This window comes from Chiloscyllium punctatum, chromosome 27 (genome assembly GCF_047496795.1).
Source record: "Chiloscyllium punctatum isolate Juve2018m chromosome 27, sChiPun1.3, whole genome shotgun sequence".
Lineage (NCBI taxonomy): Eukaryota > Metazoa > Chordata > Chondrichthyes > Orectolobiformes > Hemiscylliidae > Chiloscyllium > Chiloscyllium punctatum.
In genome coordinates this window covers 10907816-10931939 of record NC_092765.1, presented here as the reverse complement: position 1 = coordinate 10931939, position 24124 = coordinate 10907816, and the positions used below count along the sequence as shown (strand labels likewise).

Here is a 24124-nt window from a genome sequence, read left to right as displayed (position 1 = left end):
TATCTGGTCTGTACCCACCAACAAATTCCACCTTTCTGTGGCCATCCATTTCAACTCTCCGCTCCCACTCCCCCGATGACATGTCTATTCTGGGCCTCCTCCATCGCCTAAACAAGGCCACCCACAAACTGGAGGAAGAACACCTCATCTTCCACCTCGGGAGTTTACAAACACATGGCCTCAACATTGATTTCAACAGTTTCTAAATCTCCCCTCCCCCCACACAATGCCAGATCCAACCCTCTGACTTGGCTGCACCCTCTTGATCTGACCTACCATTTCTTTCCCACGTATTTGCTTCACACTTCCCACCAACCTATTGCAATCACCTCCTACCTTCGCCTGTGATCACCATCCCAACCATCTTTTCCCACAGCCTCAGGCCCCCATTTAGTTCTCAGCCCCCTTCCCCTCCTCAGTTGTGATGAAGGGTTATACCAGAAACATTGACTCTCTTGCTCCTCAGATGCTGCCTGACCTGATGTGCTTTATCCAGCGCAACACTTGATCAACTTGGAACAAAATCTCATCTCGGACCAGGTACTTGACAGCCTCCCGGACTTAATACCGAGTTCAATACCTGCAAATTGGGAAGCACCTCCAATTCCTTCCCTTTTTTTAGCTTGTTATCATGTCCTCTCTCCTTGCATCCCACTTACTGTCCTTTCAAGTCTGGCAGTTAGACACACCATTGTTCTGCCATTCTCACATTCCAAACACTTTATCTGAACTATCAACACCCTTTCTCCCCAGCAGCCTACACCCATTACTCCCACACCTCTCTCCCCAAGTATAGATAAATGCTATCCCTTCCACCCTTTACTTCAGCTCTGATGAAGAATTATCTAGACTCAAAACATTAACTCCATAGATGCTGTGAGACCCCTTTGAGATCTGCAACATTTGTTGCTTTCCGTGCAGATCCCAGCACCTGCAGTATTTTGCTTCTATGAGTATTTCCAGAAGTTGGGTTATTTTTCTTGGAGCAGATAGAATAAAGAGGTGACCTTATTGAGGTGTTCAAAACTATGATTAATTCTGACAGAGTAAAGAAAGATATTTTGTTTTCACTGTTGGTATATTAGTAACTCAGAGTCACGAGTTCAAGATTGTCAGCAAGAGAACTAGGAGTGAGATGAGGAGAAACTTCTTTACTCAAAGAGCTGTTAGACTTTGAAATCACTGCCTGGGAGAGTGGTGGAGGTGAATTTCAAAGGAGGTTTCAAAGAAAGCTGGATGTATATTTGGAATTGATGAGTTTAGATAGTGGGCTGGAGAATGGAACAAGCTGAGGTAGCTGGTTAACTAGCCGATGGCCAGAATGCCTCCCTCTGTATTGTAAAATTCTATAATTCTAACTTTCTGGAGGAGGAGACTCTGTAAGTATCCCAATCAGCCCAGCACATCAATGGAATACATAAGGCTGAAGTATTCGCAATAATCTTCAACCAGAAGTGGATGATCCATCTTAGCCTCCTCAAGAGGTCATCAGCAGCACAGATGCCAATCTTCAGCCAATTTGATTTAGACTACATGATATCAAGAAACAATTAGAGGCACTGAATGCTGCTATGATTATATAGTCCCTTACAATATTCAACCAATGGTATTGAAGATGTGCTCCAGAAATTGCTGTGCCCCTAGCCAAATGGTTCCAGTACAGCTTCAACATGGGCATTTATCTGACAAAGTGAAAAATTGTCCATGCATTTCCAGTACACAAAAAGCAAGACAAACCAAACCCAATCCAAGCACTTGTTGCCCCATCAATCTACGTTCACTCATCAGTAAAGTGATGGAAGATGTCATCAACAGTTCTATCAAGCAACACTTGCTTAGCATTAACCTGCTCACTAATGTCAAGTTTGGCTATGCCAAGGTCGTTTAGCACATGACTACAGTACAGCCTTGGACAAAATTGGACAAAGAAGTTGAATTCCAGAGGTGGTGAAATGAGAGCAACTGACCTTGACATCAAGGATGCATTTGGCTGAGTGTGGCTGAAAGAACCTGAGCAAAACTGCATTTTAAGGTCAGAAATGGTATGTTTGCTGACGATTGCACAATGCCGAACACCATTTGGAACTCCTGAGATACTGAAGCAGTCAATGTCCAAATGCAGCAAGACTGAATATCTGGGCTTGGACTGACAAGGAGCAAATAACATGCATGCATTGCAATTGCTAGGCAATAAGTGTATTGAACAAGAGAGAATCTAACCATTGTGTCTTGACACTGAATGGCATTACTATCACTGAACCCTAACAATAAACATTTTCATGGCTTACCATTGACCAGAATCTGAAATGTACTAGCCATATAATTACAGTGGCGACAAGAACAGGTCAGAGACTACAAATTCTGCAGAGTGAAACCCACCTTCTGATCTCCCAAAAACTGACTGTCATCTGCAAATCACAAGTCAGTAGGAATGTGAATGGAATAATCCTCACTTGTCTGGATGAGTGCAGCTCCATCAACAATCAACAAATGTGATATCATCCAGGCCAAAGGAGCCCACTTGATTGGCACCCTATACACAAATATCTACTGACACAACCACTGATACCTAGTAGCAGCAGTGTGTACCATCTACAAAGTGCACTGCACAAACTCACCCAGGCTCCTTAGATAGAACTTTCTAGACTCATGATCACTTCCATACAGAAAGATCAGGGGTGGAAGATACATTGGAACACCACCACCTGCAAGTTCCCATCCAAGATGCATACCATTCTGACTTGGAAGTATACGGGCATTCCTTCATTATCATTAAGTCAAAATTCTTGACCTTATCTAATCTGGTCTACATTTGATTCCATACCAACAGCAATGTGGTTGATTCTTAACTACCTCTGGGCAAATAGAGTGGTATCCACTTGCTAGTGATATCCAACATGTGAAACAAAAAAATAATAACTGTAAGAACGAAGGCTACAAGAGCGGGTCAGTAGCTAGGAATAGCAGTGGCAGTGAATAACCCATCTCCTGAATCCCCATGGTCTGTGCATTACCTATAAGGCTCAAGTGAGAAGTGTGTAAGGAATACTCCCCAATTGGCTGAATGAGTGTAGCTCCAACAACATTCAAGAAATTTGACACCATCCAGGCCAAAGTAACCCATTTGTTTGGCATTACATTCACAAGTATCTTCTCCCTCCACCACCAATACACAATATCAACAATGTGTATCACCTCCAAAGCTATGAAGAAATTCACCAAAAGCTCCTTAGAAAGTCTTCCTAAACCCATAACCACTACCATCAAGAAGGACAAGGACAGCAGATACATGGGAACACCACCACTTGCAAGTTCCCCTCCAAGTCACTCATCATCCTGACTTGGAAATATATAGCCATTTCTTCAATGTCTTTGATCAAAATCATGGAATTCCCTCCCTGATGGCATTTTGGGTCTATCTATAGCACATGGACTATAGTAGTTCAAGAAGATATCTCACCTTCTTATGGACTACTAGAAATGGGTAATAAATGCTGGTCCAGAAAGTGACACCTACATGCTACAAGTGAATAAAAAACAACTCTATCCCAGAAGTGTTAGCATCTCTTCCAGATATTTTCTACTCAACCAATCCGGAAATGCTATTGCACTAGCCATATAATAGAGGCAATGTGTTAAAAGGTATTATCACTAGACTACTAACATAGAGACCAGGAAGTATACTGGGGACTCAGGCTTAAAATCTTTTGTGCCAAATGGTGGAATGTGAATTCCAGACCTCAGGACCAAGCAGAACTTGAACCCTGGACTCCTAGCTCAGATGTACAGATACTGTCACTGCACCACAAAAGCCCTGTGCCATCACTTCCAAAACAATTACTGAATTGTCTACTCCAACGTAGATCATGCAATGTAATTAAGGGATTAAATTGCCTGTAGATAAGTTAATTAGCCTAGTCCTGAATAGTCATTAAGTTGCAGTCCAAAACATCAATGCACCATCATGATTGATCAGCATTTACATGATTATGTAAATATTTAATAAAGAATTAGAGGTATTTTTGAGTGATCAAAGAGGTTAAGCTTCATAGATTTACTGCACAAATTTCCAGAATTTCACACTAAAATTATTACAATTATTATGGAATTGTGGCAGTGGGCTGCTTTTTTTCTAACAACCCTGATTATTAGCTTGTCAATAAGATATATAACATTTGACTGCAATCAACAACATCAAATAAAATACAAAACCAAATTTGGTTTTTGTTGAAAATATAAAGGCTAAAGTATTTTAAATGAAGTTAAAAAGTATCTGTTAAACAAGATATTTTGATGGTCTCTGATAGTGCCACCCTATCTATTGTTAAATAGCCCTGTGCCTTGCTGGTATCTCAGGAAAGAAGAAGACAAAAGGAGTAAACACTGACAGAAAAGTCTGAGTAGAGTCTCTTAGATATTCTTTTACCATTTATCTGGCAGCTTTTGCGAAACTCCTGCAGCAGAGTTGATAACAAATAGTACTATTTAATTCTTTACTTTGAACCATAGAGGTGGGTCCAGATGGTTGGGCAACTTTAAGTTTTCATCACAGGGACCACTACATCACAAGAGCCCTACCAATCATCTTGTAGAAGTATTCCTAATCAACCTGCCCAGACACGCAGGTGTCCTTTGATGAGAAGGGCATTGCTTGTCACTGGCCACTCGGGTGTTTCCTTTCTTCCTGGTGGTGGAAGTTGAATAAAGACTTGTACACCTGTTATCTTTCACTGTGTCTTATACCTGCACGCAACACAACATGGGTGCTGGGGAAAATATAAGCACTACCGCAGTTAGACAGTAGTGTGGGGGTAAAGAAATATATAACCAGGAGATTTAGAGTCTCCTCACAAAAGAAGAGAAAAAAGGAAAAAAAAAGAAAATAACATAACTAGGAGATTTTGAATATCCTCAGAGAAAAAAATATAAACAGGAGATTTAGAGTCTTCTCTGTTAAAAGAGAAAAAAAGAAGATAAACGGGGAATGTAAGCAATAAACAAAGGGAAAAAATCAACCTGCTCAGAGATGTTATTACAGATAAATGGAGAAGATGAGACATGAACTTGGGCCTCCTGGTTCAGAGGTGGGGACACCACAACTACACCATTACAGCCCACCAATGACCTTGACAAGTTGATGATACAAATTATAAGGCTTAATGCAGACATTGCTGTACTGCAAGAAATTTGGCATGCACAAAGTCGATCCCTTATAGAGAAATATTGCATCTTTGGTGAGGGAAAACCAAAGATGCAACACTTAAGTGTGGGGGTGAGGTTCCACAGCAAAACTCCATTCAAGATGATTGAAGCCCTCCACAGAAAGTTCAGGGAGACTTCTTATTCTTCACTTGGCAACAAGCATGAACCCAGTTGATCCCATCTGCATTTATGCTCCAAAATGCACCTCCAGCTCAAATGTCAAGGATCAAATCTGGGAGGCATTGGAAACTGCCACCTACAGAATATTTGGCACTCAGGAACTATACCTTCTAGGAAACTTCAATGCAATGATGGGTACTAACTGCTCAGCATGACTAATGTGCATAGGAAGCCAAGGAATGTAAAAAATTGCAGAGACTTTGTTGGGAGAGGGACAGGACCAGCTGCTCAACATTCCAGGATTTCATTATTTTAAACGAGATAAAGAAGAAGGTACAAGGCAGAAGAGTTGCATTACTAATCAGGGAGAATGTCATATCTGCATTCAGAGAGGACATATTGGACAGCTCATCCACAGATGCAATAGGGGTAGAGCTCAAAAATAAGAAAGGTGCATTCGCTCTGATGAGATTATATTAAAGGCCACCAAGATATTGAGGAACAAACACATAGGCAGATTATGGAAAGATACAATAACATCAGGGTTGTCATGATGGATAACTTTAACTGGAGCTTCCTTAAAGTGAAAGGTTTAGATGGGGCAGAATTTGTTAGGTACATCCAAGAGGGTTTCTTGAAACAGCATGTGGATAGTACAACTAGAGTAGGAGGCTATACTGGAACATGTATTGGCAAATGACCCTGGCCAGGTGACTGATCTTTCAATGGGAGAGCATTTTGAAGCAGTGATTGCAACTCTTTAGGTTTTAAGATAGCTGTGAATAAAGATAAATCAGACCTTGTGGCAGGATTCTAAACCGGGGAGGGCAAAGTACCACAGTATTAGGGAGAGTTATTTGGGACAAGATATTATTGGGCAAGTCCATATTTGACATGTGGGAGTCGTTTAAAGGCCAACTGATCAAAGTTCATGGCTAGCTATTCCAGTAAGGAGAAAGGACAAGGATGGCAAGGCTAAGGAATTCTTCGATAATGAGGGAGATTGTGAATTTAGTCAAAAGGAAGAAAGAAACATATGTAAGGTTTAGGAAGCTTAAACTAGACACATCCTATGAGGAGCATAAAGAAAGCAGGAAGGAACTGGAGAAGGAATTAGGAGATCAATAAAATGACCTTGGCAAGTAGAGTTAAAGAGAATCCTAAGGCATTCTACACATATATTAAAACAAGAGGAGAACTAGGGAGACGATAGCACCACTCAAATATAAAGGAGAGAACTTGTGCTTGGAGGCAAAGGATGTGGTTGAAATCCTAAAGGAGTACTTTGTGTCAGTAGAAGGATATGGAGGATAGTGAGATTACTGTGGAGCATGCTAATACTGTAGGGCATTTTGACAGCAAGTAGCATTGGGTCTCTTGAAGAGCATTAAGGTGGATAAGTCCCTAGGGCCCAATGGTAACCACCCCAGGTAGAGGCAAGAGAGGAGATTGCTGGGGCCTTGACCAAGATCTTTGTATCATCCCTACCTGCTGGAGAGATCTCAGAGAACTGCAATGTAGGTAATGTTGTACCTCTGTTTCAGAAGGGAAACAGGGATAATCCAGGAAGTTATAGACCAATGAGTCTCATATCAGTGGTTGGGAAGCTATTGGAGAGGATTCTCAGGGATAAGATTTACACACTCTAAGGCATAATCAGCATGGCTTTGTGCAGGGCAGATCATGTCTTACTAACTTGATTTAAGTGTAGAGGAGGTGACGAAGGTGATCGATGAGGAGAGAATAGTAAATGGTGTCTGTAAGGATTTCAGTAAGGCTTTTGACAAGATCCCTCATGGTAGTCTCATCCAGAAGATGAATGAGATCCAGGGTGACTTGGCCACTTGGATCCAAATTTGCTTTGCCCATGGAAGACAGATGGTACTGGTAGAAGGATAACTGTTTGGTTGGAGGTCTGTGACTACTGATGTTCTGCTGAATACGTGCTGGGATCTCTGCTGTTTGCGACATATTTAAATGAAAATGTAGATGAGTGGGTGAGTAAGTTCGAAGGTGATACAAAGATCAGTGGAGTTGTGGATCGTGTAGAAGATAGTCAAAAGACACACTGGGATATAAATCAGTTGCAGATGGGCGGTGAAATGGCAGATGGAGTGTTTAATCTGAGAAAGTGTGAGGTGTTGCACATTGGGAGATCAAATGTTAAGGAAAAGTATACAGTTAATGGCAGGACATTGAATAGCATTGATGTATGGGGGGAGCCTGGGCTTAGGTCCATAGCTCCCTGAAACTGGCCACACAAGTAGTTGGGGTGGTGAAGAAGGCATATGCATGCTTGCCTTTAGATTAGATTACTTACAGTGTGGAAACAGGCCCTTCGGCCCAACAAGTCCACACCGACCCGCCGAAGCGCAACCCACCCATACCCCTACATCTACCCTTTCCCTAACAATACGGGCAATTTAGCATGGCCAATTCACCTGACCTGCATATCTTTGGAATGTGGGAGGAAACCAGATCACCCGAAGGAAACCCACGCAGACACGGGGAGAATGTGCAAACTCCACACAGTCAGTCGCCTGAGGCGGGAATTGAACCCAGGTCTCTGGCGCTGTGAGGCAGCAGTGCTAACTACTGTGCCACCGTGCCGCCCAGGACATTGAGTACTTGAGTACAAGAGTCGGAATGTCATGTTACAGTTTTATAATGCTTTGGTTAGGCCTCACGTAAGGGTATTGTGTTCACTTATGGTTGCCACTTTACAGGAAGGATGTGGACAGTTTGGAGAGGTTGCAGAAAGGTTTACCAGGATGTTGAAGCTATGGAGGCTGAGGTGAGACTTGATAGAGATCTATAAAATTATGACATGTATAGGTAAGGTTAACATTCAGAATTTGTTTCCCAGATTTGAAATGTCTAATACTAGGGACTATATATTTAAGGTGAGAGGGGGAAGATTTATACACAGAGAATGGTAGGTGTCTGGAACATACTGCTAGGGGTGGTGGTGGAGGCAGATATGATAGGGACATTTAAGGGCTTTGAGATAACCACATGAATATGCACAGAATAGAGGGATATGGACCAAGAATAGGCAGAGGTTTAATTTGGCATCATGTTCAGCACAACATCATAGGTCAAAGGTCCTGTTCTTGTGCTATACTTAACTATGTTCTATGTTCTACATGAACAGAAATGGAAAGAGGTTCTGAAGCGAAACTGTTACCATGGATTCTGTGACAGTTAATTCCAAATTAAGTCATGCCACAAGGCTTCCTTGAGACTTTGTGCTAATTTCACTGGCATCACCTAGGTCTTTGCATCACCAGAAATACCACCCTCAGTGAGGTACCCATTGCTCGTGACATCTCCCTCATGTGTAGAAAGATCACACCTCAGGCAAGGAATCAGTGAGGTACCCATTGCTCGTGACATCTCCCTCATGTGTAGAAAGATCACACCTCAGGCAAGGAATCAGTGAGGTACCCATTGCTCGTGACATCTCCCTCATGTGTAGAAAGATCACACCTCAGGCAAGGAACCTACATCACTTCAAGAAGGGCCATCCTCAGATCAACATGTAGGAATTTAGGAATAGGAGTAGTCCCTTGATTAACCTGCTGCCCCAATGACTCAGAGGGCACTTAGTAGACCTTTAACATCCTCTATCAGTGGCCATGGACAATGCCCAAGGTTAGTGAGTGAAGTGCAGGAAGTGAAGCGCAGAACATAAGTAGAATTACCTCCACTACACTATTATTTTTAACTAGTTTGAGGCATATTGGACTAAATGGAACCAATACTGTAACTGAGTGGAAAGCCCTCATTAAAAACAAAAAAAGTCCCAAGAAATGAAATCTTGATGCTCTCAGTACTGCTAAGATCAAGTCTCATCAGATTGCTTGACACCCCACCAGTCAACATAGAGTCATAGAGCTGTACAGCATGGAAACAAACCCTTCTGTCAAACTCATTCTTGCTGATCAGCTATCACCAGTGGTGTGCCACACAGATCGATACTGGGTCACTGCTTTTTGCCATTTATATAAATGATATAAATGATAAATGTGGAAGTATGGTTAGTAAGTTTGCAGATGACATCAAAATTGGTGGCGTAGTGGAAAGCCAAGAAGGTTACCTTAGAGTACAAAGGGATCTTGATCAGATGGGCTGATGGGTTGATGATTGGCAGATGGAGTTTAATTATATACATTTGAGGAGCTGCATTTTGGAAAGGCAAATAGGGCAGGACTTATACACTTAATGGTAAGGTCCTGGGGAGTGTTTTTGAACAAACAGACCTTGTAGCACAGGTTCATTGTTCCTTGAAAGTGCAGTCACAGATAGATAGTGTAGTGAAGAAAGCATTTGGTATGCTTTCCTTTATTGGACACAGCATTGAATATAGGAGTTGGGAGCACATGTTGCGGATGTATGGGACATTGGTTAGACCACTTTTGGAATACAATCCTGACATGCAACCCTGGTCTCCCTGCTATAGGAAAGATATTTTCAAACTTGGATGAGTTCAAAAAGTATTTACAAGGATGTTGCCAGAGTTGAAGAGTTTCAGCTACAGGGAGAGGCTGAATAGACTGGGGGTCTTTACCCTGCAGTGTCGGAGGCTGAGGGGTGACCTTATGGAGGTTTATAAAATCATGAGGGGCATGGATAGCAATTGTGGCAGTCATCCCAAGTGGCAACAAGAGAAGGAGCAGGCAACCTGAGGTGGCCAGTGGTGACAGCAGGAGCAAGCAGACAGGTGGTTCGCGGTGTGAGTGAGAGCAGACGGCCTGAGGTGGCCAGTGGTGACAGCAGGAGCAAGCAGACAGGTGGTTCGCGGTGTGAGTGAGAGCAGACGGCCTGAGGTGGCCAGTGGTGACAGCAGGAGCAAGCAGACAGGTGGTTCGCGGTGTGAGTGAGAGCAGACGGCCTGAGGTGGCCAGTGGTGACAGCAGGAGCAAGCAGACAGGTGGTTCGCGGTGTGAGTGAGAGCAGACGGCCTGAGGTGGCCAGTGGTGACAGCAGGAGCAAGCAGACAGGTGGTTCGCGGTGTGAGTGAGAGCAGACGGCCTGAGGTGGCCAGTGGTGACAGCGGGAGCAAGCAGACAGGTGGTTCGCGGTGTGAGTGAGAGCAGACGGCCTGAGGTGGCCAGTGGTGAGAGTGGGAGCAAGCAGACAGGTGGTTCGCGGTGTGAGCGAGAGCAGACGGCCTGAGGTGGCCAGTGGTGACAGCAGGAGCAAGCAGACAGGTGGTTCGCGGTGTGAGTGAGAGCAGACGGCCTGAGGTGGCCAGTGGTGACAGCAGGAGCAAGCAGACAGGTGGTTCGCGGTGTGAGTGAGAGCAGACGGCCTGAGGTGGCCAGTGGTGACAGCAGGAGCAAGCAGACAGGTGGTTCGCGGTGTGAGTGAGAGCAGACGGCCTGAGGTGGCCAGTGGTGACAGCGGGAGCAAGCAGACAGGTGGTTCGCGGTGTGAGTGAGAGCAGACGGCCTGAGGTGGCCAGTGGTGAGAGTGGGAGCAAGCAGACAGGTGGTTCGCGGTGTGAGCGAGAGCAGACGGCCTGAGGTGGCCAGTGGTGACAGCAGGAGCAAGCAGACAGGTGGTTCGCGGTGTGAGTGAGAGCAGACGGCCTGAGGTGGCCAGTGGTGACAGCAGGAGCAAGCAGACAGGTGGTTCGCGGTGTGAGTGAGAGCAGACGGCCTGAGGTGGCCAGTGGTGACAGCAGGAGCAAGCAGACAGGTGGTTCGCGGTGTGAGTGAGAGCAGACGGCCTGAGGTGGCCAGTGGTGACAGCAGGAGCAAGCAGACAGGTGGTTCGCGGTGTGAGTGAGAGCAGACGGCCTGAGGTGGCCAGTGGTGACAGCGGGAGCAAGCAGACAGGTGGTTCGCGGTGTGAGTGAGAGCAGACGGCCTGAGGTGGCCAGTGGTGAGAGTGGGAGCAAGCAGACAGGTGGTTCGCGGTGTGAGCGAGAGCAGACGGCCTGAGGTGGCCAGTGGTGACAGCAGGAGCAAGCAGACAGGTGGTTCGCGGTGTGAGTGAGAGCAGACGGCCTGAGGTGGCCAGTGGTGACAGCAGGAGCAAGCAGACAGGTGGTTCGCGGTGTGAGTGAGAGCAGACGGCCTGAGGTGGCCAGTGGTGACAGCAGGAGCAAGCAGACAGGTGGTTCGCGGTGTGAGTGAGAGCAGACGGCCTGAGGTGGCCAGTGGTGACAGCGGGAGCAAGCAGACAGGTGGTTCGCGGTGTGAGTGAGAGCAGACGGCCTGAGGTGGCCAGTGGTGAGAGTGGGAGCAAGCAGACAGGTGGTTCGCGGTGTGAGCGAGAGCAGACGGCCTGAGGTGGCCAGTGGTGACAGCAGGAGCAAGCAGACAGGTGGTTCGCGGTGTGAGTGAGAGCAGACGGCCTGAGGTGGCCAGTGGTGACAGCGGGAGCAAGCAGACAGGTGGTTCGCGGTGTGAGTGAGAGCAGACGGCCTGAGGTGGCCAGTGGTGACAGCGGGAGCAAGCAGACAGGTGGTTCGCGGTGTGAGTGAGAGCAGACGGCCTGAGGTGGCCAGTGGTGACAGCGGGAGCAAGCAGACAGGTGGTTCGCGGTGTGAGTGAGAGCAGACGGCCTGAGGTGGCCAGTGGTGACAGCGGGAGCAAGCAGACAGGTGGTTCGCGGTGTGAGTGAGAGCAGACGGCCTGAGGTGGCCAGTGGTGACAGCAGGAGCAAGCAGACAGGTGGTTCGCGGTGTGAGTGAGAGCAGACGGCCTGAGGTGGCCAGTGGTGACAGCAGGAGCAAGCAGACAGGTGGTTCGCGGTGTGAGTGAGAGCAGACGGCCTGAGGTGGCCAGTGGTGAGAGTGGGAGCAGAACCCATGGTCAGTGGAATTTCCTGACTGGACAAACATTCTCTTCAGCCAATGATGACTGAAGGTTTCAAAGAATCATAGAAGTGTTCCAATGCAGAAGCCACATCATATTTGTAATGGTTTGTTAAGTGAACATCACGGCCTAGTGTCAATCTCCTGTTTCCTCTCTATACTCTTGCACATTATTTTATTAAAAATGTCCTCCACTTCTCCGTGGATTCGGGTGTCACACTGTACTTGGATATACCTTACCTTTATCCCCCTCCGTCCACGCATCAATGAATTTAATACACATCGTGACGTCGAACACTTCTACCGCTGCCTCCGCCTCCGAGCTTACTTTTACAATCAGGACTCTACCTTCTGAGGACCCCTTCACTCGCTTCCAACACACTCCATCTACCTGGACACCCCACGCTGGCCTATTACCTGCCCTCAATCTCTTCATTTCCAAGTGCCACCAAGACATTAACCACCTCAAACTGTTTACCCCCTCCCCCACTCCAATCTCTCACCCTCACAATGCCCTCTACTCCCTCTGCTCCAATCCCAACCTCACCATCAAACCAGCAGATAAAGGGGGTGCAGTGGTAGTTTGGCGCACTGACCTCTACACTGCTGAAGCCAGGTGCCAACTCAAAGACACCTCCCCCTACTGCCCCTCAACCATGACCCCAACTCCCATCACCAAACTATTATCTCCCAGACCATACAGAACCTCATCACCTCAGGAGATCTCCCACCCACAGCTTCCAACCTCGTAGTCCGGAAACACTGCACCGCCCGATTCTACCTCCTTCCCAAGATCCAAAAGCCTGACCACCCTGGCTGACCCATTGTCTCAGCATGCTCCCACCCCACTGAACTCATCTCCACCTACCTCACTACTGTCCTATCCCCTCTAGTCCAGGAACTCCCCACATACATTCGAGACACCATCCACGCCCTCTACCTCCTCCAAAGCTTCCGTTTTCCCGGCCCCCAATGCCTCATCTTTACCATGGACATCCAATTTCTCTATACCTCCACCCACCATAACCAGGGCCTCTAAGCCCTCCGTTTATTCCTCTCCCGACATCCCCAACAGCACTCTTCCACCGACACTCTCATTCGTTTGGCTGAACTGGTCCTCACCCTTAACAATTTCTCCTTCAAATCCTCCCACTTCCTCCAGACCTAAGGGGTAGCCATGGGCACCCGTATGGGCCCCAACTATGCCTGTCTCTTTGCCGGCTACGTAGAACAGTCCATCTTCCGTAGTTATACCGGCACCACTCCCCACCTCTTCCTCCGCTACATTGATGACTGCATCGGTGCCATCTCGTGCTTCCACGAAGAGATTGAGCAGTTCATCAATTTCACCAACACATTCCACCATGACCTTAAATTCACCTGGACCATCTCTGACACCTCCATCCCCTTCCTGGACCTCTCCATCTCCATTAATGACGACCGACTTCACACTGACATTTTTTACAAACCCACCGACTCCCACAGCTACCTGGATTACACCTTTTCCCACCCTACCTCCTGCAAAAATACTATCCCATATGCCCAATTCCTCCGCCTCCACCGTATCTGCTCCCAGGAGGACCAGTTCCACCACAGAACACACCAGATGGCCTCCTTCTTTAGAGACCACAATTTCCCTTCCCACATGGTTGAAGATGCCCTCCAACACATCTCATCCACATCCCGCACCTCCGCCCTCAAACCCCACCCCTCCAACCGTAACAGGGACAGAACCCCCCCTCGGTCCTCACTTTCCACCCTACCAACCTTCACATTAATCATATCATCCGCCAACATTTCCACCACCTCCAAACTGACCCCACCACCAGAGATACATTTCCCTCCCACCCCTTTCCCGCTTTCCGCAAAGACCCTTCCCTCCGTGACTACCTGGTCAGGTCCACTCCCCCCAACAAACCACCCTCCTGTCCTGGCACCTTGTCCTGCCACCGCAGGAATTGCAAAACCTGCATCCACGCCTCCCCCCTCACCACCATCCAAGGCTCTAAAGGAGTCTTCCACATCCATCAAAGTTGCACCTGCCCATCCACTAATGTCATTTATTGTATCTGTTGCTCCCAATGCGGTCTCCTCTACATGGGAGACTGGACTCCTCCTCGCAGAGCGCTTTAGGGAACATCTCCGGGACACCAGAACCAATCAACCACACCGCCCCGTGGCCCAACATATCAACTCTCCCTCCCACTCTGCCGAGGACATGCAAGGGCTTCCTCCACCACTGCTACTGCTTCCTCACCACCCAACATCTGGAGGAAGAACGCCTCATCTTCTGCCTCGGAACACTTCAACCCCAGGGCATCAATGTGGACTTCACCTGTTTCCTAATTTTCCCCTCCCCCACCTTACCCCAGTTCCAACCTTCCAGCTCAGCACTGTCCCCATGACTTGTCCTACCTGCCAATCTCCCTTCCCACTTATCCGCTCCACCCTCCTCGCTGACCAATCACCTCCATCCCCACCCCCATTCACCTATTGTACTCTTTGCTACCTTCTCCCCAGCCCCCCCCACTTCCCTCCCATTTATCTCTCTGCCCTGGAGGCTTCCTGATGAAAGGCTTTTGCCCAATACTTCGATTTTCCTGCTCATCGGATGCTGCCTGACCTGCTGTGCTTTTCCAGCACCACACTGATCTAAACTGTGGTTTCCAGCATCTGCAGTCCTCACTTTTGCCTTGTACCTCATCCAGACTGGGTGCTTTGTCAGCTTTAAGTACCAGGCTTATTTTGTGATATGTTGATATAACAAATTAGAAATGACCTACCTGCACATGTAGTCTTGCTGATGAGTTTGGGTCCTATATCTCCTATGCCTCCCTTACCAGGCCGGGTCAGTCTGACACCAATCTGGTATTCAGTGTCTGGGTCTAAGGGCCTCAGGACATAATTCGATCCATAAATAGTCGGGATGGTCATCCAGGTTTTTGAGGTTTTTTGGTATACAATCTCTTTCTGAATAATGGGACCATCTCCATGAATGTTGTTGATGTTTAGGTCCAATATCAGGAATGTTGTGCCACTCTTTATCACTTTGGGTGCAGCAGCTGGTGTTGGAGCTTCTAAAAAGGAAAGAAGAAAATGCATTTACTTTATTTACACATTTTCCGGTAGTGACTGTAACAACGTCAGACAGGTGGACCTCATAGAATATGATTTCCCTCATTGGGATTATTGAGATTAACCTGGTCCAATCAGTGCCTGACAGATATAAACAGGAGGTCCCTTTGATGTGAAGGGCATCGCTTGTCACTGGCCACTCGGGTGTTTCCTTTCTTCCTGGTGGTGGAAACTGAATAAAGAATCGTGCACCTTGTGTCTCTCACTGTGTCCCACACCTGCACACACACAACATGGGTGCTGGGGAAAAAATAAGCACTACCGCAGAAAAAAAAAGAAAAATGAAATAAAAATGAAAAAAATTAAACATGCCTGTCAGAGATTCTGTTCACTGAGAGCTGGCTCTGAGGGAGCTGGACCAGTGTCAAGGACTCTCCAATGTAAATGGAGAGTGACTTGGTGACGGGATACCTATCTCTGTGGAATTACTTCAGGCCACACTGGTTTTTCATTCTCAAAAAAAAAATTAACAGGAGGGGCAGCGGGCCTTGGAGGGGGTCATTAGGGCCGACTGCCTGTCTTTTTTCCACAGCTACATTCGAGCCCGGGTGTCCTTGGAGAAGGAGCATGTGGTGTCCACCAACACCCTAGAGTTGTTCAGGGAGAGGTGGGCACCGCAGGGAGTGGAGTGTATTATTTCCCCGTCCAACTCTATTTTGATTTAGTCCCTACCCTCCCCTTCACTGTTTTGATCACACAGCATTGCCCTTTGATGTGAAGGGCCCTGCTTGTCACTGGCCACTCGGGTGTTTCCTATCTTCCTGGTGATGGAAACTGAATAAAGATTTGTGCACCTTGTGTCTTTCACTGTGTCTCACACCTGCACACACACAATATGGGTGCTGGGGAAAAAATAAACACTACCACAGTTAGGCAGTAGTGTAGGGGTAATAAGAAAAAAAAATAAACAGGAGGTGAAACAGGTCCAGGCAGTGGGCCTTGGAGGGGGTCGTTAGGGCCGACTGCCTGCCCCTCTTCCGCGGTTATGTTAGAGCCCGGGTGTCCTTGGAGAAAGAGCACGCAGTGTCCACCAACACCCTGGAGTTGTTCAGGGAGAGGTGGGCGTCGCAGGGAGTGGAGTGCATTATTTCCCCCTCCAACTCTATTTTGATTTAATCCCTACCCTCCCCTTCACTGTTTGATCACACAGCATTGCCCTTTGATGTGAAGGGCAGTGCTTGTCACTGGCCACTCGGGTGTTTTCTTTCTCCCTAGTGGTGGAAATTTGAATGAAGATTCGTGCATCTTGTGTCTTTCACTGTGTCTCACACCTGAACACACACACAATATGGGTGCTGGGGAAAATATAAGGACTACCGCAGTTAGGCGGTAGTGTGGGGGTATTAAAAGCAAAAACTAAAAAAAAGGTGAAACAGATCCAGGCAGCAGGCCGTGGAGGGTGTCATTATGGCAATTGCCTGCTCATCTTCCACGGTTACGTTAGAGTCCGGTGTCTCTGGAGAAGGAGCACGCGGTGTTCACCAACACCCTGGAGTTGTTCAGGGAGAGGTGGGCGCCGCAGGGAATGGAGTGTATTATTTCCCCGTCTGACTCTATTTTGATTTAATCCCTACCCTCCCCTTCACTGTTTTGATCACACAGCATTGCCCTTTGATGTGAAGGGCCCTGCTTGTCACTGGCCACTCGGGTGTTTCCTATCTTCCTGGTGGTGGAAACTGAATAAACATTCGTGCACCTTGTGCCTCTCACTGTGTCTCACACCTGCACACACACAACATGGGGGCTGGGGAAAAATAAGCACTAGTGGGGGAAATAAGGAAAAAGAAATTTAAAAAGATTAACAGAGGATTCACTTTGAGAGCTGCCTCTGAGGGTGCTGGATCAGTGTCAAGGCCTCTCCATGTGTGAATAAAGGTTGACAAGGAGACAGGACACTGCCTGTGTGTAGTTATTTCAGGAGCAATCACCCAAGATCAGTCAAGCTTGCATGAAGTATCAGAGAATCTTAAGCAGTTGGTTTAAAGTTAATAATATGTGGCCCTGCCCATAAAACAAAAAAAATTTTAGAAAACAGGAGGTGAAACAGGTCTAGGGAGCATGCCGTGGAGGGGGTTGTTAGGGCCGACTGCCTGCCCCTCTTCCGTGGTTACATTAGAGCCCAGGTGTCTCCTGAGAGGGAACACGCAGTGACCACCAACACCCTGGAGTTGTTCAGGGAGAGGTGGGCGCCGCAGGGAGTGGAATGCATTATTTCCCCCTCCAACTCTATTTTGATTTAATCCCTGCCCTCCCTTTCACTGTTTGATTACGCAGCATTGCCCTTTGATGTGAAGGGCACTGCTTGTCACTGGCCACTCGGGTGTTTTCTTTTTTCATGGTGGTGGAATATAAATAAAGATGAACATACTTGTTGTTTTTCACTACTTAGGGTCTCCTCAGAAACAAAATATGAACAGGAGTATCCGGGAGGGAGAGGGTAGGTCAGAAGACCTCCCCGTGGGTCTGCTCCTGGGCCTGGCCAAACTGGCCATAACCAGGTCTAGGCGACGGGCTATGGAGGGGGTCGTTACGGCAATTGCCTGTCCCTTTTCCACAGCTACATTCGAGCCAGGGTGTCCCTGGAGAAGGAGCACGCAGTATCCACCAACAATCTCGAGCTGTTCAGGAAGAGGTGGGCACCACAGGGAGTGGAGTGCTTTATTTCCCCTCCAACTCTATTTTGATTTAATCACTGCCCTCCCCTTTACTGTTTGATCACGCAGCATTGCCTGTTGAGAAGGGCACTGCTTGTCACTTACCACTTGGGTGTTCCCTTTTTTCCTGGTGGTGGAATATAAATAAAGATGAACATACTTGCTTTTTCACTACAAAAAAAACAGGAGTATCCGGAGGGGGGAGGGTAGGTCAGAGGACCTCCTTGTGGGCCTGGCCAAACTGGCCATAAACAGGCCCAGGCAGTGGGCCATTGAGGGGGTCGTTAGGGCCAATTGCCTGTTCCTCTTCCGTGGTTATGTCAGAGTATGGGTGTCCCTGGAGAAGGAGCACCTGGTGTCCACCAACACCCTCGAGATTTTCAGGGAAAGGTGCACACTACAGTGAGCGGAGTGTTTTATTCCCCCCCCCCCCAACTCTATTTTGATTTAATCTCTGCTTTCCCCTTCATTGTTTGATCACGCAGTATTGCCCTTTGATGTGAAGGGCACTGCTTATCACTGGCCACTCGGGTGTTTCCTTTCTTCCTGGTGGTGGAATATAAATGTACACAGAAAAGAGAAAAACACAGGGGATTAAATAAAGATTTACACGCTTGTTATTCTTCACTGTGTCCCCCACCTGCACACACATGACATGGGTGCTGGGGAAAATATAAGCACTGCCGCTGTTAGGTAGTTATGTGGGGGGGGGAAAAAAAGGAAAAAAAGAGAGAAAAAAGAAAAAAATAAACAGGAGTATCAAAATTTCTGTTAACTCTGCAAGCTGGCTCTGCAGGAACTGGATCAGTGTCAAGGACTCTCCATTTGTGTCAGGAAACTGACTGTGCTGGCTGGATCACAGTCAGTATGTTACTGCTTTTTGTGGGGGGAGAACCTGATTCCTGAACTGGCTGGATAATACGGCCAGTTTGTTAACCCGTATTCCTTCTTTATTGAGGACTGATTTCTAAACTGCCTGATCCACACCGTCAATGTGTTTCAGGTGTAACTCAGTTCTCATTCAGGAATTGTTGTTTCACTGGCTGGTTACAGTCTGTGTGTTACTCTTTTCTCTTTTACTTTGAGAAAAGGACAATGTTGATTTTGTGGCAGGGCTTAGCCCTTTGACTTTAGTTTTCGATGTTTTTTTGTATGTGCCTTCACTGTTTTTTGGTACTTGGACTGAGCCCTTGTGAGAAAATACAACTTTCCAGATGAGCTGATCCTGTGGGTAGGCCTGACCTCTGCAAAGACTGATTACCTGCATGTTTGCTGGGAGGTGAGAACTGCATTCTGGAGTTCTCTCTGAAGTGGAGTGGACTAAGCCCCTGTGAATTAACTGCACCTTTATAAAGTACTGTGTTCCTGTGAGTGGGCCTGGTCCTTTGGGTGGACCAGGCCTCTGAAGACTGAACACCTGTATGTGTGGTATGGACTCTGCCTTTGGGTATGGACCAAACCCCTGTGAGTCAACTGCAGCTTCACAATTTACTGTGTTCCTGAGAGAGGGCCTGGTTCTCCCTGGAAAGACCAGGCCTCTGTGGAGACTGAAAACCTGTGCTGGGAGATTAGCATTTGCTGCATCCTGGAGTTTGGGTGTGGACTCTGCCTTTAGGCGTAGACTCTGTCTTTGTACTAGAAACTGTATTGAGGATTTTGTGAATTCTGTTACTGTATGTGGATTTTGCAATTAATTATGTTTGTGTGGGCAAGAGTGGGCTATTCAGTATGCGGGGTGGCTGGGAGCTGGAGGGTCAATGATCAGACTGGGGGAAAGTGGATTGGGGGGTGGGTCTATTAGTATGCAGGGTGCTGGGGGCTAGGCAGCCAACAGCATGCCCATAGGAAAGCTGATCAAGGGAGCAGGAGCCAGTATACGTGCTGGTTGGGGACGGGAGGGTTTGATGACTGGCCTGGAGGAAAGCAGGCTGGGAAGAGCCTGTCAGTATGTGGAGCAAGCAGGGTCAAGCAACTGATCGCGTCCTCACAGGAAAACCGGTACAGGGCAGGCTGGTCAGTATGTGGGGAGATTGAGCCAGGCTAATAGTAATACCATGTAATAGTAATTTTAACATCACTGGGTCATCGAGTGTTATCCCCACTCCCTCCCAGACTGTTTTACTGGGTGCCTTGGCCCTGGGGGAGGACCTTCTCCCGAGGAGTTCAGCGTCCCGGTGTTGGGAGAGGAGTGGAGCCTCGAGCCTCCACCGCCTGATGACTAGACCACAGGCATTCTAGGAAGTGGTGTGCTGAGGACGTTACCGTCAGTGACCCTGGGGGTGGGGTCGCTGGAGGTTTGAGGCCAGTTGGCAGTGCCAGACCAATCCTCACTCTCACGATGGGGAAGGGGCTGGTGACCGAGAGCGACTGCCCAGAGGAGGGTTCAGGCTTGGTGGTGGACACGTGGAGTCTGTCTCCAGCAAAGGTTTTGACTCCCAAGTTTTGGCTCCCAGGTGCCCCTCAACTCAGCTCTCCCTCAACCCCCTTGGGGAACTTTGGGACTTTGTCGAAGAGATGCACTGCCGCTGAGATAGAGCCCAACTAGCACTTGACCACTGGAGCTCCTTTGAGCTTGTGTACTGATTATGTCCAGCCCAGGTGCTTGGCGAGCAGCCTGGACCAAACAAGTGAAAGCGAGTCAGTAACTTCCTTTACACACTACTGGTGAGGGCAAGGGACGTCTATCCCCCCTCACCCCCAACCTTGTCCTCCCAGTAAATGTATATAGAGTTCATTGTATTGGTGGTGGCTGCACAATACAGCTAACATTAAGACGATTATAACTAGCCTCAACATCAACCGCAGCAGGGAGTCACAGCGCAGATTCCAGACCTTCTTGGGTCTTTGGGACAGGAAGTATGCAGTGTAAAACTCACATCACCCTGGGAGACAAAGCTACCTGGCTCCTGGAGAGTCACCTCACCCGCAGATCAGGCTGGGTAGCTATCTTGTTGGCCCCACATTTTCAGCCAGAGATCTTGGGGGTCAGGGAGCCTGTGCCAGGCCATTTGCTTCACCTGACAGTTCAGCTGGGGGGGGCGCGGTGCTTCACTTTGTGAATGTTTATGCTCCAGTAGTCGGACTGAGGCAAACACACTTCTACAAAGAAGTGTCCACTCATCTCACCTCCATCGATGAAGGCCAGTGCATTGTCCTCAGGGGAGATTTTAACAGCATCCTTCAAGGACAAGGACCACAGCAGTGACGGGTCTGGTTTAGTGTCGAGAAGAAGGTTGGGGAACTTGGTTAAGTGCTTCGACCTGGTCTGGCAGAATCTCTATCCTGACTCCATCGCCTTCACCTTTGTGAGGCCTGGAGTCAGAGCATCCAGAATCAACTGCCTGTACGTTTCGCGAGCGTACGCCTCCTGCTTTCCGGTGGCCTACATGCGGCAGGTGCTATGCATGGCCCATCACCTGGTGTGGGCAGAATTCCTTCTGTTTGGTACCCAATTCGAATCCATGTACTGGCACTTTAACTACCCGTTGTTGGAGGATGAGCGGTTCTGCAACTCATTTCATCGCTTCTGGGGCTGCTGGAGAAGAAAGCAAGGCAGCTTCCCTCTTTGAGGCTCTGGTGGAACATGTGCAAGGCTCACGTCTGCATTTTCTGTCAGGACTATATGAGGGGGTCGACAAACAGATGTAAATCCAGGATCGAGGAGTTGGAGAAGGAGATGTTCGATCTGGAGTCACGTCTCAGTCAGCCCGATATGGACCTGGCCCAGCTCCTTGTGCTGATGGCTGATAATGGTCTCTCATCTCAGATCTGGAGGGTATCAGGGCCCAAATTCACTTCTTTTACATGGCCCTGTTGTCTCCAGATCCATCCAGCGAGGATGCTCACAGAGTTCTGTGGAAGGTCTTGCCGCAGCTCAGCCTGGAGAACGCCAGAAGGCTCAATGCTCCCATCACTTTAGAGGAGCTGACCAGCGCCATCGACTGGCTCTTGAAGGGCAAGTCCCCAGGGCTAGACAAGCTGACTGGAGTTCTTCAGGACATTCTGGGATGTCTTGGGGAGCGACTACTCACAGGTCCTGGGGGCATGTCTAAATGCTGGAGAGCTGCCCCTTTCTAGGTATCGTCCTGCTGCCAAAGAAGGGGGACCTTTGTTCTCCAAAGAACTGGCATTCAGGCTCCCTCCTTGGCATGGATTATAAAATTTTCACCAGGGTGTTGGCTTCTCGCCTGGCTTCTGTGCTGGCCCACATGATTCACCCGGACCAGTCCTACACGGTCCCGGGCTGGAGGATACACAACAACGTCCATCTAGTCCAGGACCTGATCCATTTCTGTTGATGAGCTGGTCTGTCGAGTGCCTTCCTGTCTCTTGACCAGGAGAAGGGGTTTGACAGGGTTGATCAGGAGTATCTGCTTGGGTCTCTGCAGGCAGTTCATTGCCGGGTTTGACTTTTGTACACCACTGCAGAGTGTCTGGTTAAAGTTAACAGGTCCCTGATGGCACCCCTTTGCTTTGGGAGAGGAGTATGTCAAAACTGCCCCCTGTCTGGCCAGCTGTATTCCCTGTGCATGGAACCTTTAGATTAGATTAGATTCCCTACATTATGGAAACAAGTCCTTCAGCCCAACAAGTCCACACCAACTCTCTGACTCAGACCCACCCAGACCCATTTCCTTATCCTATATTTACCCCTGACGAATGCACCTAAACTATGGGCAATTGAGCTTGGTCAATTCACCTGACCTGCACATCTTTAGATTGTGGGAGGAAACCAGAGCACCCAGAGGAAACCCATGCAGACATGAGGAGAATGTGCAAACTCCGCAACCAGTTGCCCGAGACGGGAATCGAACCCGGGTCCCTAGCATTGTGAGGCAGCAGTGCTAAGCACTGAGCCACTGGGCTGCTTTCCTGTGCCTCTTGTAGAGGAGGTTGTTGGGGCTGGTTCTGCGTGGTGTGGGCACGGGGGTGGTCTTCTTGGCTTACGCCAATGACGTGTTCCTCACTTTGTCTGACCTGGAGAGGATGCGCGAGTGCCAGGCGGTGTACTCGGCAGCGTCTTCCACCAGGATCAACTGGGCCAAATGTTCTGGACTACCTGTCGGTCCATGACAGGTGGATTCTCTGCTGGAGGAGTTACAGGGGTTCAGCTGAAATACCACCCATCTTCTCTGTCTGGGGGTCTACCTCAGCCCGGCTGAGGAATCCTGGCCAGCCGATTGGCAGGAGTTGGAGGCCAAAGTCTCGGCTCGCCTAAGCCGCTGGACAGGACTGTTCCGAGTGCTATCTTACAGGAGTCAGGTTCTGGTTCACCCCTCAACCTTTTATCCTCCAGTGAAAAAAGTCCCAGCTTCTCCTCACTAAACTCACCAGTCCTGGTAACATCCTTGTTGATCTTTTCTGCACCCTCTCCAATATCCTTCTTAAGCAGGACGACCAGAACTGTGCACAATACTCCAAAATGGGCCTCATCAACATCTTGTACACTCACAACATGACATCCCAACTCCTCCACTCTATGGTGTGAGCAATGAAAGCAAATGTACTAAACAGGTTCTTTACCACGCTGTCTACCTATGACACAACTTTCAAAGAACTACATACCTGAACCCAAGGTCGCTCTATTTGACAACATTCCCAGGACTCTTCTATTAACTGTGTAAGCCCTGTCCTTGTTCATCTTATCAAAATACAACACCTCACATTTATCCCAGTTAAATTCCATCTGCCACTCCTTGGCCCATTGGCCCAACTGATCAAGATCACTATATTTTAGATAACCCTTTTCACTGTCCACTATACCACAAATTTTGGTATTATCCACAAACTTACTAACCATGCTTCCTAAATTATCATCCAAAACATTTATATCAATGACAAACGATAGACCCAACATTAATCCCTACAGAACACCACTGGTCACAGATTATTCTGTTGTTTAAGATGCTGTCTTTCAAGAGAAGTTAAACTGAGCCTGGTTTGCCCTCTCACAAACAAAAAAGATGTTCTCCCTGGTATTTTGGTCCATACTATCCCTTAACCAAAATTGCTAAAACACGTTGTCACGTTGCTGCTTTAGGGAACTTTTGTGTGCAATCAGCTGTTGTATTTCCTACGCAAAATGAGTACACCTCAAATGATATGCTGCTGCTGTAAAATACTTTACAGCATCAAGTTTGTGCAAGATGATAGTTCCTTTTGCCCCGATACTGTAATGTCATCTACT

General features: G+C 47.9%; 1 protein-coding gene across 1 annotated transcript in view; it reads right to left on the bottom strand.

Annotated features, from left to right (window-relative positions):
* The window catches only part of LOC140453410 (receptor-type tyrosine-protein phosphatase U-like), a 476064-nt gene that overhangs the window by 253563 nt on the left and 198377 nt on the right, over positions 1-24124 (bottom strand). The window contains exon 11 of the mRNA XM_072548057.1: positions 14932-15225. Within this exon, the coding sequence (XP_072404158.1) occupies positions 14932-15225 (294 nt within the window). The remainder of the gene's footprint in view (positions 1-14931; positions 15226-24124) is intronic.